The sequence below is a fragment of the Eumetopias jubatus genome, unplaced genomic scaffold, assembly GCF_037043125.1.
Source record: "Eumetopias jubatus isolate StellerSeaLion01/CBP00866 unplaced genomic scaffold, mEumJub1_p1.0 scaffold_13, whole genome shotgun sequence".
NCBI classification, from domain to species: Eukaryota; Metazoa; Chordata; class Mammalia; order Carnivora; family Otariidae; genus Eumetopias; species Eumetopias jubatus.
In genome coordinates this window covers 12009101-12024117 of record NW_028274819.1, presented here as the reverse complement: position 1 = coordinate 12024117, position 15017 = coordinate 12009101, and the positions used below count along the sequence as shown (strand labels likewise).

At 39.1% G+C, this 15017-nt stretch overlaps 1 protein-coding gene across 1 annotated transcript; it reads right to left on the bottom strand.

The window, feature by feature from the left end:
• Window positions 1–13541: 13541 nt before the first annotated feature.
• On the bottom strand, window positions 13542–14486 carry LOC114215235 (olfactory receptor 5AN6-like). Its single transcript, XM_028111119.2, has one exon. It carries the CDS (start codon window positions 14484–14486, stop codon window positions 13542–13544), a length of 945 nt encoding a protein of 314 aa, XP_027966920.2.
• Between the last annotated feature and the right edge of the window lie 531 nt (window positions 14487–15017).

The following is a 15017-nucleotide window of genomic DNA, read 5'->3' as shown; positions in this document are numbered from 1 at the left end:
TAATAGAACCTAGACCAAATACCCCTTTTTTCTCACTTGCTTCTAAGCACTGTGGTTGGATTATTGACCCACTTAGGTTTATGCTAGATACTTCTTTCCTTTTTTAAAGAAAATAAATATGTCAGAAATCGAAATACCCAGAGAGGCAATTCTGTGTTTCTTAACATCATAGTTTATTCTGACCAGCTTTTATGGCGTCAAGGTGTTCTTTCTTCTTTAATCAGTGGAATGAAGCATGTATAGGTTGAAACACTGGCACCCCCTTTAGAGATTAAAGAAAGGAGTTAAAAATAAAAGTTCAGGGCACCTGGGTGGCTTAGCTGGCTAAGCATCTGACTCTTGATTTCTGCTCAGGCCATGATCTCAGGGTCATGAGATTGAGCCCCACACTCAGCGGGGAGTCTCCTTCTCTCTCTACCTCTGCTCCCCCTCCCTGCTCACACTCATCTCTCTCTGCAATAAATCTTTAAAATAAAAAGTTCAAAACTGTGAAGTTCTGGTGTTCATTTTGCACAAATATTATCAACTGATCACAAACCTTGCACCATATGTCTGATAGAGCTAAATGTGGATGATGTAGAAAGTAATAAAACATTATTATTAAGTTCAAAATATTCAACATAAGGCATGGGACAGTCAGGAAACAGATAAACCACAGCACAGTGTGACAGGTGCCTGGGTAGTATTTGTACAGTGCCTGGATCCTGGGCATAGCAGCTGGGGGCTTCCAAGAGATGTGTTTGAGGAGGGTTCCAACAGTGAGTAAAGGCTTAGCAGGATGAAAATTGGTGTGTGAGGGAGTTGGTGGCAGTTGGTTCGGAGAACTTTATATTAAAGATGGGAAAATCATTTGCAAAAGCAGAGGAGAGCACAGTACTTGAGACACCTTAAAAATGTCAGCATGGCAGGAGCACAGGGTGAGCAGGGTTAAGAGAAGATTAACAGAAGTCTAGGTTTGAGAGATGGGGAGCTGGGCAAATTGTAAGAGATCTTTGAAAGCAGAAGCAAAGATGGCAAAAACATTTAATTGTTTCATATATATGTATACATACAATTGCATATGCTATGTATATAATTTCATATGCTATATATATAATTACATACATGTATGTACATATTCATATTTAATCTCTCCACTTCCAAATTTCTGTCCCCCTTTACCCTGTTCTGCTCTTTTTATAGGACTTATCACCTTCTCCTATTGGTTGTTGGTAGTTGATTTTCATCTCCCTTTACTAGAATGTTAGCTTAAGGAAGACCCCAATTTGTAGGAATTTTTGTCTCTTTTGTTCATTGAAGTATTGCAAGCACCTACACCACTACCTGGCACATAGTGGGAGCTCAACAAATATTTGCTGGGTAAATATCATGCTAAGGAGTTTGACTTTTCTCCTATGGGCAAGAGGGAAAACATAAAAGTTTTGGTTTGGTTTGTTTTTAAAATTTTAATTATTTCTTTGTAAACAGGGAACGAGTCATCAAATATGAGTTTAACAATATAATAGAGAAGTGTTCCAGTGTGCAAGCAGGAGTGGAAGCTGCTTAGGAGACCAGACAGTTGCTTCAAAAGCCAGGAGGAAAGCTATTGCTGATTTGAGTCGGGACGAGTAGGTTTAGAAATGCACATTCCTCTGAGATGTAACAGCACCGATCATTCTGCAGTGCAGCAGGGGGAAAGAAACCATAAATGGCCAGACAAGTAGACCCTGCTCCCTTATTTCTCACGTTCACGATCATCATCAAAGGTATATGTTAGCAAGATTCACCATGATTCTTTCCCATATCAAGCCAAGAGTCTATGATATATAGTCTAATACATTTTTAGAGTATGATAAAAGTGAATTACCAATCATTTTATATTAGTACATCAATAACCTGGTTATTTTGATGTGAATTATCTGGAAGTACAGATATAGAGTATATGGCATGTGTTAAATGTCCTTATAAAGATAACTATACATAATGTATATTATATGAATATATTGCATATTATATTTTATATGGATGTGTATATATGTGTGCGTATATAATATATATCATAGTTTGCATGGTCTGAGAGCCACCACCATTACTTAGACAGCTTTTTTGAGTTGACACAGCATTCCCACAACTGTTACCTCATCTGTAGGCATCAAAAGCTGGGCTCTGATGTCAGATGGAGCCAGTCTCTAACCCTGCATCCCCCCTCACAGACTGTGCAGCCTTGGGTAAGCTGACACATCACTCTTAAATCTCCTTTTTTCATTTCCTTCAACTGTAAAATGAAGACAATGATAGTACTGACCACCTCATAGAGTATGAGGATTAAAAGAAATAAGTTACATCAAGTTTTGGAGAGAGAAAAAGCAGTAATTTTTATTGCTTAACAAATGATCAGCACTGTCAGGATTCTCCACTGCACCTGCTGCTTAAAGCCAGGTGCACATACTTGTACATAACAATAGCTACATTGACCATATGCCTTTTACTTATGTTATTGCCAATATTTACAGCAATATGTTGGCTTACTTCATAACACTTATTACGCTTTGTACTTCCTTTCTTTTTGCTGACTTATTCTGTCTGTATCCTTAACTATAAAATCTGGGAAGACATTATAGGCTCAGTACCTTCTATAGTTTCTGGCACAGAGAAGATATAAAATAATATTTGCTGAATGAGTTCAATTTACAAAAATTCGAAAAGAAACCTATTACAGACCAGAAGCTCATTGAGGTTATGACAAATCAAGGATTCAAGTGACCGAGCCAAGATTTAAATCACCAATTGACTGCAGAGCCTGTTCTCTTTCTTGAATGCTCTAAAAGAATTTGGCAGAGGGTCTGAGCAATCTACAGGACCATATAAGTGTAGCTGCAATAGATGTATGATCTTTTCCTCAACTTAACTAAGCAAGATTGGTTATGTGGAATCTGAATTCTGAAAATCACTAGAAAGAGTTTTCTTATCCTCTCCTGGGAATGTCTGCTTATCTTTTAACAAGGTCAAAGCTACATTCAAATATAAAGAGAAATGAAGTTATAATATGGTAACTCCCAAATAAATGATATAACTGAGATGCAGAAGGTATGTGCAGGTCACATGATTTTGTAAGGTATGATAAAGACAACCTGGAAAGACTAGCTTATAGGGAAAGAAATGGGTTTTCTGCTTTCACCAATTTTTTCTTCTTATCTGTAATAGTGCTTGGCACTTTATAGGTGCCCAGTAAATATTTGACTGGTTCCATAAAGTTTATAACATATTTACTATAAACTTGCCCTAATCACAAGATCATTGGACCTATGTTATTTTGAATGCTGCATGGATGTCCAGAAAATTCTGGAGATACATTTAAAATAATAGAAGTAGAAACCAGTTAGCCTAGCCTTTCCACATTATAAATAGTAAAAGTAAAGCCAAAGAAAATGAGTGAATGTCTATACAGCTGGTTGGTAGGAGAGGTGAAACTGGGACCTATATCTCCATTTCCAGGAGCAGCTCTTTCTACTTTACCTTATTCTAAAAGCTGGAGTCTCAATGGCAACTAGAGAGGATCCAAGGAAACTAGATGATTTGTTTTGATGCAAACATACTCACATATGCATACCCTCATGAATCTTGAATAGCATAAAAAGCACTGGACTGAAAGCTTTAAAAACAACGCTGATTCAAGCCCTGTTTCTCCTACCTTTTTGCTGTGTGACCTTGGGAAAAATTTTTTGCCATTCTGAGTCTTAATCTTCTTATCTCCCGTCTACACAATAAAGAGTGTTTTTAGTCCACTTTCCTTCCTTATTCCCACTTGAAGAGAGCGGAACCTTTTTAAAAACAAAATTTTCTACAGAAGTCCAGAATATAAAATAGGTGAAGTCCAGCTCCTCTGGTTAAAGTCAGAGCAGTAGGGAGAGAGGATGCCTGCTCCATCTTCCCTTCCTTCAAAAGTCTTTCCAACTCTCGCATTCTGTGATTCTAAGATTCACCATTCCTAAAGAAGGACAAAGGGCAGACTCACCTACAACTCCTTAATCTGGGCTTCAGTCAGATGGCTAAGACCAGACACTTGGAATTACAGTGAAACCATCTCTGCTAGCACCTGAAGCACTGGTCTTGGACAAAGAGATAAATAAAATTTGGATGTAGCTACTTTAAATTGGCCACCAGGGGAAGGACTTGACAGGGCTTTAAAGGAAGGCCAATTCTCTCCTAAGTACCATTGGGTCTCTCTAGGTTGTGCGATATGACACATCCCAGAGAGCACTATTGGCAGCCTGACTGGCTGTCTGGGCTCAGGGGTAAAGAAGATGCCAGCTTTGGTTGGATGCTGTTGATTTCCATTGGCCCTGCTTCCATTATACTCCTAGTCTCTGGTCTGGTTCCAATAACATATCTCCAGAGGTAGTGAAAGCCAAGAGTGCCTTTTGGCTTCAAAATGATGTTTCAAACAACAGTGGTTACCTTTGTAAAACATTAGATATTTTACAGAATCTTTTCAATGTAAAAATATCTTTTGGATGACTCCAAGGGTTGGAACTGGGACTAAATGATTAAAATCAAGAGAGAGGGAGAGAGAAAGAGAAAGAAATTATAGGAAAACAATAGGACAGTCCAAAGGTGGAATGGATGTTCTAGAAAGGCATGGATTTTCCATCACTGAAAGTAAGGAGAAAATAGTATACTTGACAGTGGTGATCTCATATGTGGAATTAGAAACAAACTCATAGAAACAGAGAACAGATTAGGGGTTGCCAGAGGCAGGGGATGAAGGGTAAGGGGGAATGGGCAAAGGTATTCAAAAGGTACAAACTTCTAGTTATATGATAAATACATCCTAGGAATGTAATGTACAGCATGGGGAATATGGTTAACAATACTGTATTATATATTTGAAATTTCCTAAGTGAAAAGATCTTAAAAATTCCCATCACAAGAAAAAAATTATAACTATGTGAGGTGATGTTAACTAAGCCTATTGTGATATTATTTCACCATATATACAAATATCCAATCATTATGTTAAACCCCTTAAACTCATACAATCTTATATGTCAATTATATCTCAATAAAACTGGGGGAAAATTTTAAAATAGGCTAACAGAGAGAGAGAGAGTCTGAGATAGTTGCCCTTATGGGTTCTGTAAAATTCTAAGATTCTGTGATTCTTTGAAATAAAGAGGGAAGAAGACAGATACTACCATTTTTGGTTGTGTGGATTGGGCTTTTGCGTACTTTATGTCATAGTATCCTCACAGTAGCTCTAGAAGGAAAACATTCTTAAACGTATTTTCAGATGAGAAAATGGAATTTTGGAGACGTGCTTGCCAAAGGTCACAAAACAGATTGAGCTGGAATTTGTGCTCAAGTCTTCTGGAAACCAAAGTCCATCCTCTGTCCTCTACATCCCATTTCCGCCCAGAAGGACATGAAAAATGGCTGGCAATGGGGGGGGGAATAATTTGATAGACTTCATTTTTCAAAAGATCTATGGGCAGGGAGTTTAAAAGTAAATAACCTTTAGCTGTTTGCCTAGGGCCAGATTTCCCTCGTGTACATTTTGTTTATGCTTTATCAAATATCCAACTTGAAAAGACTCGAATTCTATTTCTGTGTCCTGGGGAGGGACATGCAAGTAACAGAAGGAAGTGAGCATTGTGCAAACCCACAGGACACATGGCTTCCTTCAAGGATTTGTGAGAGATGGCGGCCACACCCTATTTATGTTGGCAGCTCTGCAGCTTGCATCCAGATGAGAAAAATCTGCTATAGCTTCCCTTCTCCACCCCCAAACCCCACCCACTTCTCTTCTACCAGGGTCATAGTCCCCCACTGTGAGGCTAAAAAATTGAGACTTTTTCCTTGAATTCCCAGTTCCTGACCTTATGTCTACCTTCTTGGGGTCTCTCTAAGGCTTGATACTGGGGAAAGGATCACCGTGGTCAATTCGGTAGTTTGTATGCAATTAATCTTTTCTAGATTAAAAATAATAAAAATAAAACCAAAACACTCCTTACTTCAGATTGAAGGGTAAAAGAATAGGGTGCTGGAAGACTGTGATTTTTAAAAAAATTCCTGCCTCTCTCCTTCCCTCCCTCTGTCCCTCCTCTCCAAGACAAAACTTCAGAAAGGACTCTCTTTGACATTTGCAGAATAAAAATATGATCAAGAGAAAACAAGGCCTCCTTTTCTGACATCTCCACCCCAGTCCCTTTTTGTCAGGGGGTTTCTAACCTGATTGTTCATGATTGGCCACTTTCCCTTTAACTGATCTTTCTGACTTTAGACTCTCTCTAATTCAGTCCTTTCTCCTTAAACTGCAGATGGACTTCCCTAAAGCACAGATCCAATCATGTCATTCCTTGCTCAAGAATATTCATTAGTTTGTTGTTGTTCCTTAATATCCTGATGACATCCAAATTCCTTATCCTGATCCTCAGAACCTTCACCATCCAGTGATGCTTGGTGAACATGGCATGGACATCAAAGTGGAGAAAACAGGATGTGGCAAGCAGGAAGGAGGCTGTGATCTTCCCATCACAGTTTCAATAGAAGCCCATCCAACCCAGATGGGGTACTTGGAGTGGAGACTAGGGGATTTGAGTAAAGCCAGGTGCTGAAGAAAGTGAATGGTAGTTTGGTAAAGAAGAGAATGAAATGAAAGGTAGGTACAGTGGCTGGCAACGTCAAGTGAAAGAATCCTCAAGATTGGGGAAACTGGAACAGATTTGGAGACTGAAGGAAAGGCCATGGAAAGGGATACTCTGCAGCAGTTGTCCTCAGTTGTGGCTGCTCCCCAGATCATGACCAGTAGTTGGCAGAGCCATAATGGAAGCCTGTGCCAATCACAAGAGGTGAAGGAAGGCTGCATGAGAACAGAGAGACAAACAGTAATGAGAAAGACAGGGAACCCAGAAACAGGAAGGGAAGGGGTACACAGAGGGCAAAGTTGTAGGAGGCTGGTCTTGTCTGTCTATGTAAATAGTTGTTTTAGCTTATCGAAAACAGAATAAAATTTTATTTTTCTGGATCTAGGGTAAGTGGAGAAGGTAGTCTCTTGGAATCTATTCTTAGTCTTAGACTAAATCTATAAACCCGCAAGGTAGTAAAGCCTAGAAAATAGTCACCCAGCCACATGTGTCAGGCAGATGTGACCCTCCCCAGTGTCTACTGTTGGTTTTTTAAAGAGACTCTGATCCTTCAGTCCTGTTTGGAGTGATGGGAAGAGTAGACCCTTTTCTAGGAAGCCACACTGCTATGTATCCCCTGCTGAGTAAGCCCATCCCAAACCTTTCCTAAAGAAGCCTTGCTGGGACCAGGAACACAGGCAAGCATGGAGCCTTTGGGAATCATGCATCCAATTAACTGCCATGCATTATAACACTGAGTTGTCCCTTAAAATAGACCTGAAAAAGATCCAGAGCTGATATGACTTGGGAAATGCACAACCACCCTGAACTTGCTTGATCTTAGTACTTCTAAGCATTTTGTCAGTGGGGCTCAATTTCAAGGAGAAGGGGCAGCTGTGACTAGAGGCAGGCCATTAGGTTGATGAATGTTTACTGGAGAGGACTATCCAGATGGATCCCAGATGGTGGGAAAGGCCTTGTTATGAGGCCATAAAAAGCCAGACAAATAGGGGACACTTCAGTCTACATGGATGTTGATGGTTTGGGAAGCAAGAGAAGAAGAGAGGGGAAGACAGCAGTTATGGATTATCAATTATCTATTCATTTACTGAATTATCAGTCTTGAAAATCTAAAATTAATGTTGAAATTCTGTCAGGTGTGGCAGATAGAAAGGTAGAGGGGAAAACCCAATGGGTTCCCTCTGTGCACTGCCTCTATTATATCTCTGATGTCTCAAGACAACACTCTTCTCAAGTTGATCAATGAATGGGTTTGGGCTATCAAGTACACATGGCTAGGAATAGCAAGGAATGACCTATTGCTCAGCCATTTATTGCCTCTCCATAAGGCCAAATTTCAAGCTCAATAATGCAAGAAATATTTCTAGATTGATTTCACCTCACTGTGATTATCTCATTCTTCTGCATGTTTCTCAAGTGTACATTTATTTAGTCCTCTGTGTTTAAGGTCAACCAGAAAGATGAACCAAATGGTTTCAAGGTTGATGCCTCTCCAAATTCCCTAGCTTTGCATTGTCTTGATCTTGACAACCCCACCAACTTGAAACTCTATTCCACCCTAGTCACATGATTTGGCAGCCCTAGCCCGGGTCTCATCAAAATGGGAAACTTAATTTCAAAATCTCAAACTCTAATATTTCCCTTTACCAAAATTTCCTGTTTTTCTAGTGTGCAACTCTCAGTGAATCTATGCTTGATGACTTCTTGCTCCTTAGACCCTCCAAAATTCATGGATCCATCACTCTGTCTCTGAGTGGTTCCTACCACCACCACTTACCACCTTCTTCTCTTTCTAGGACTAGTCCCAGATTTAGGTTGCTGATGGGATCATCTATTTAAATGTGGTCTCTAACTCCACAAAGATATTCACTGCTGCATGAAATCCTTCCTGAGCCCTATCATATTCCCCACAGCCATTCCAGATAAACTTTCTTGAGACACTCAATTCTCCCTAACCTAAATTCCCATGGCTTGTACCTGTTATTCCTTCGTGGCTTCCATCACTTTCTGACTCAGATAACAGTTACGCATCTACTTGTATTATTCCTCTTTGAGGATTTTTAGAATTTTAACTTATTCATCTTTGTGTTCCAGTGCCTGGCATCAACTAGATGTTCAATGACTATATCCTGAATTGAACAGGACAACCTATTTGGACGACCTTCTTTGAACAACTAAAGAAACTTCTTTTAAAAAGATAATAGCTTCATTGGGATATCAACTGCAAAGTTTGGGGGGGTAGACTTACAAAGAAGCAAACTAAAACTTGCAATGAGGATATCAGTTTTCTATTGCAGAATGATGAATTAACGCAAATTTAGCAGCTTTGAACAATAGACATATTATCTCAACTTCTTGGGTCAGAAGTCTGGTGGGATAGTGCAGCTGGGTTATAGTGCAGCTGGGGTCTCTGCTTACTGTATTCCTCCTGAACAGGGTAAGAGAAAATATTGCATTGTTTAGCTCCACATACCTCTTTCTGCATCTAATGAAGTAAGGAGGGAGGATAGTTAATGTCCCTTTGCAGATGAGAAGTAATAGGTTGAAGTCACTTGGAAAGAACTTGTTGCTTAGTTCAAAGAGGAATTTTCTTACAGTCAGAATTTTCTTATCTTTATCCAAACATAAAAGAGACTAAGAGTTGTGAGTGCTTGGGATGAAGAGAAGTTTCAAAGAGAAATATTCCTATCTCCTGTGCACAACACAGACATGGATGTATTCACCCTCTCTCAGGCATGCATGCCAAGATATTTGAAGGGGTAATCCCAACTAAAGTGGCAACTACTGGGGACAAAGGGTATCCTGTCTGGACCACTATGGGAGAGGTGTTAACATTCTGTCCCCTTGGGTGATGCTGGTAAACATGCATGCCTTGTCCTTCATCTGCTGCTCATTTGCTAGGTCACTTCAGCAAGTGAGCTGAAGGTCTGCTTCCTCATCTATCAGCCAAGCTGTCATGAAGACCAAATGTTTGTGGATATAAACTGCAAAGAGTTACACACACTAAAGTCAGCATCCTCACTGTCACTAGTCAGATCTGCCTAAGGCCATGTCTGTGTTAACTTCTCAATCACTACATACTCTTGCGATGGATCTCCCTCTACTGGTTGATGAAAGTCTTAACAGGATTTCACATTTTAATGTCAAATTGTAATAGATATACATATGTAAGAAATATACTTCATATATTACAAAATTTATTCCAGTTTACTTGCCATTTCACATTCTTTGGTTAATGTGGTCATCTTCATAACCATGTAACATATTCCTGCCAATCCATATGTAACTCTAATTGGCACGAGCCATATTTTAATTGCATAAAGAGAAAAAAACGCTATTTCAAGGAAACCTATGGTGAATCTCTTCATTTCCACTTCTGATCAAAGGGCCTGCCTCCTCCTCCTTCTCAGTTCTTCACTTGGGTCAGTTCTGTCCCAAGAGCATGGAGCTATCCAGTGTGTCTTGCTGCTGGGGGTTTGCTAGGACCCTGGGAGTATTAGTCAATCATGGTTTTACCACAGCCTGTGGTCTAAGAGTCTGAGACTGTGCAGGGCTATGCAGGAATCAAGTATGGTTGTAAGTGTACTATGTTTCTTAGTAAAAGTCTGTCCTCTTATGTTAATATAACAAGGGCAGTTTCATATGGTGACTTAGGAATGGAGATTGGGTTGTGTTTTACTTGATTTTTAAAATTTTCTTAAGACGTTTAATTTCCATGGTTCATTTCCTTTTTCATTACCAAATCTCTATGGAATACCCGTCACAGAAACAGTGCCTTCCCAAGAGTGTCGCCTTTGGTCCTATGCACTTTCCATCACAGTTCTCCATTTTGTGGGATTTTTTTAAAGCTTTATTGAGATATACTTCACATATTATAAAATTTGCCCATTTCAAGTGTGCAATCCAGTGCCTTTTAGTATATTCACAGAGTTTTGTGACCATTACCACGATCTAATTTTAGAAAATGTTCATCAAAATAAACTCCATACCCATTAGCAATCACTCCCCTCGCCTTGTCCCTAGGCAACCACTAATCCACTTCCCATCTCTATAGATCTCCCTATTTTGAAGATTTCATTAAAATGGAATCATGCCATATATGGTCCTTTGTGGCAGACTCTTTCACTTAGCACGATGTTTTCAAGGTTCATCCTTGTTGTAGCATGTATCACTACTCCATTCCTTCTTATGGCTGAATAATACTCCACCACATGGATATACCAAGCCCCTACCCTTTGCTTTTTTTTTTTTTTTTGAGATTATAATTGACATACATTATATTAATTTCAGATATATAACATAATGATTCGATGTTAATATATTATTGGGAAATGACCACCATAAGTCTAGTTAACATCCATCTTAATTTTTTGTGTGTGATGAGAACTTTTAAGATCTACTCTGTTAGCAACTTTCAAATATACAATACCATATCATTAACTAGAGTCACCATGCTGTCCTTTACATCTCTATGATTTATTTGATAAATGGAAGTTCATACCTTTTGATAAACTTCACCCATTTTGCCCACACTCCATTCCACTCCCTCTGGATACCAGCAATCTGATCTCTGTATCTGAGTTTGGGGTTTTTTTGTTTTTACTTTTTTTAGATTTAACATATAAGTGAGATCATATAGTGTTTGTTTTTCTCCGACTTATTTCACTGAGCATAGTGCCTTCAAGGTCCGTTCATGTTGTTGCAAATGGTAAGGACGCCTCCTTTTGATGCCTTTGTTTTCAGCACTCTGAGTGGCCAGGTCTCAGACCTGTTCTCAGTATTTCTCCCTTTGAGGAGCAAATATCTTCCTTCTGGGGGAGATTTAACCTGTTTCACCATAGCTAATCCTTATTGCCTTATCCTCTTACTGATAATTCCAATATCTGAAGATTTTTAGGTATGTTAATATGGACAATTTTTTCCCCTACTTGTTCTCAGTTATGGGGGCTTGACTCTCTATATACGCTTGTGCCTTTATTTACTATAAACTGTTTTTTTTTGTTGTTGTTTTTTGAGCATAATCTGAGGGATTCTCACTTATTTACACTAAGGGTATAGTCGCCTGGGCTTTATGTGCAGGTTGCCGTCCAAATCACCTGGGGGCACACCCTGAGTTTTGTCTTCTAGCCTTCACCACCCATAGTTGACATAGCAGAAGCTAAGGTCTCCAGCATTCAGGAGGATTCTCCAAGAAGAAAGCCATTTTTAGCACTTGTTTACTTCCCTGGGCTCCTGGTTTCACTTCACTTAGGGACTTAGCTTGTTCTTCCTTTTCATTAAATTAAGTGGAAATTCACTTAAAAGATGATTTTATTTCAAATCCAACATTTCAGTTGTTTCAGTTAGGAGGGTCATTTAGGTATCTATAATTCACCACACTTCCAGATGCAGAAATCCTCAGGAAACTTCATTCAGCTGGTCTTTAAAGATATTTTTAATTCCCCTTCTTTTTGAACATATCAGTCCACCTATTTTATATTTGCGTTGAGACAGTTACCATTCCTGATATCTTTATAGGTCTGAATGACCATGTCTTCTTGGCTTTCACCCATTAGGTCTTGTTTCCTTGTGTACTTTGAGATTTGTGTCACCCAGTTTTCTTTAAAAAGTTATTTAGGAAAATTATTTGAACCTGCATTTAAGATTCTCTCTTAGTCTTAAAAGGGGATTTGCATTTGCTTCTGATTGGTACTTGAGGGTACTACCAACTTGGAACTACTTGAAAATAAATTCTCAGCTAAAGATTCCTTGAACTGCACAGGTAGTATGAATTCAGACCACAAACCTCCACTAGGGCATGTGGTTACAATTTCTGAGTTTACTTTTTGCCATACCCAGCATGAAGCCGGAGAGAGTCAAGATTTCCTTTTTATGAAATAGGATTTTTTTTCCTCTTAATTTCCTCTCACACTGAAGTACAGTTGATTGGACCCTCATATGTATGTCTGGGTCTCCTATCAAAGTCCCAGGCAGCCCCAGGCTTGGTCTCTCTTTCCCCAAGCCCACATGCCTGTCAAAATACTGATCCTTTCAGATTTCAGCAGATTCCCCCACTGTGAAAGCCATTGTCAGAGCTGCCTTTACTCCCAGGATTTCTGATTTTACTTTATATTTGGGTTCTGAAGGTTTCCTATTTTCTTGCCTGCTCAGAAATCTATTTTAAAATATTTTCTAAAAACATTTGTTCCAATATCTTCAACTTTGCCGTAATGGGTACATTTATGCTATCCAGTCTGCCATAATAACAGATAATAATTTGGACTCTATCTTAGAGTCCAAATGGTCATTTCTTTCTTTTGTATTTTAGCTTTCCCAGATCAGGGTAGTACCATGGAAATCCCCCTGTTCATTCACTTACAAGCTATTGATGTTGAGTTCTAGAAATAAAAACCCAGAAAATAAACTCTAGACCAAACTCCCTATGGCAGATCTCCCTTCAGGGAAGTTAGGTCACAGTCTGAAGTAATGCTTCTCTCCATTTCCCCATCTCAACTAACTAGAATTTCCTCAGGCGCCCAAAGTGTTTGAAGTCTGGGACTAAGTGGTCATGATTCTGCTTGTGATGTGTATGACAAAGACTACTGGTCTTGTGTTTAGCCCTAATCTCTCCAGCCTGCAGGCAGAAGTTCTGAAAGAATATGTAAGGGTCAAACACCAAGGAACTGAAGGTTTATATTAATATAACAATTAATAAATTAACTGCTTTGTGAGGTCATTACTGATATACAAGAGTAGAGCTAACTGTCAAGATTCAAAGAAGCCATAGCATTTGCATTGCACTGAGCCAGTCCTGGATTTAGATGGGTTGACTCATTTGCAATCCTGCCAGAGGATCACTAGGGTTGAATAAAGTTAAATGCATTTCCCTTGCATAGTCTTGAAACTTTCCATCACCAGGGCCACCAGCCTACCAGACCTTTAACTGTGACAATGGGAAAATGCTCTCTTCTTATACCTCTTAAGGGCATCTTTGATTTCCTTGTTCCTCAAGCTGTAAATCAAAGGATTCAACATAGGGATCACCACTGTATAGAAGACTGATGCCATCTTGTCATGGCCCAGAGAATTATCAGTGCTGGGGTTCATACAGACAAAGAGACCTGATTGAAAAAAACAGATCACTGCTATCAGATGAGAAGTACAGGTGTTGAAAGCCTTGGATTTGCCTTCACCAGAGCTGATCTTCAGGATGGTAGCAACGATATAACTATAAGATATCATGATGACAAAGACAGATATCACACCAAGAATCACTGCTATCACAAATTTCGTGACTTTTAGGAAAAAGGTTTGAGAGCAGGATAGGACTAATAATTGAGGCAGATCACAGAAGAAGTGGTTGATAACATTTGGCCCACAGAAACCGAGCTGAAGTAAAGCACACAGTTGGATCAAGGAACCAAAGAGGCCAGTTATATAGGCTCCTACCATCATCTGGACACAGAGGCTGGGTGACATGATGGCAGTGTAGAGCAGAGCATTACAAATGGCAGCATATCGGTCATAAGCCATGGCTGCCAGGAGACAGCACTCAGTCAGACCCAGGCTAGAGAAGAAGTACTGCATAGTGCACCCCAAAAATGAGATGTATTTAGGCTTCTGGAAGAAGTCTGAGAGCATTTTTGGGGTTGTGGAGGTAACATAGCACAAATCTAAGAAGGATAAATTGCTGAGGAGGAAGTACATGGGTGTATGTAGGTAAGAATCCATCCTAATCAGGATGATGAGGCCCAGGTTCCAGGCCACTGTCAAGAAATAAGAACCCAAGAATACTGCAAAAAGAACAATCTTGAGCTTGGGATAATCTGAGAATCCTAAAAGGATGAATCTGATGACTCTTGTATTGTTCCTTCCTCCAGCCATTGTCTTGAAGTATCTTCAATCTGCAGAAAGGTCCCTGGGTTAATGATTGACTATCTCAATATTATGAAACTTACTTGTTTTGAATATGGTTTCATTGTTTGAACAAAAAGTTATCCACAGTTGAGACAACTTTTTTAACATAAAAATTTTTTAAAAAACCATCGGAGAGACCATTTCACAACTACTCTTAATAGTTTGGAATACATTCTTGCAAATATTTCTACACACACACACACACACACACACACACACACACACACACACAAAATGTTACCAAATTGTTTCTAAAAGTTGGTACCAATTTACACAAGTATCAAGATTTTATGACAATATTCCTGGCCATTCTATTGTCAACACTACCCATAATTATTCAACTTTAGTTCTTGGTGATCTTAGATGAAAAAATTATTTCATTGTTTTTAATTTTACATTTACTTTACTGATTTGCTCATATACATTTTTAGCCTATTTGTCTAACTGGCTGTTCATTATTAATTTGTAGGCGCTCTTTACATACCCAGAATAACTTTC

What these genes read in the sequence shown, in the direction of transcription:
- LOC114215235 (XM_028111119.2), bottom strand. Translation starts at nt 14,486, where the DNA reads ATGGCTGGAGGAAGGAACAATACAAGAGTCATCAGATTCATCCTTTTA.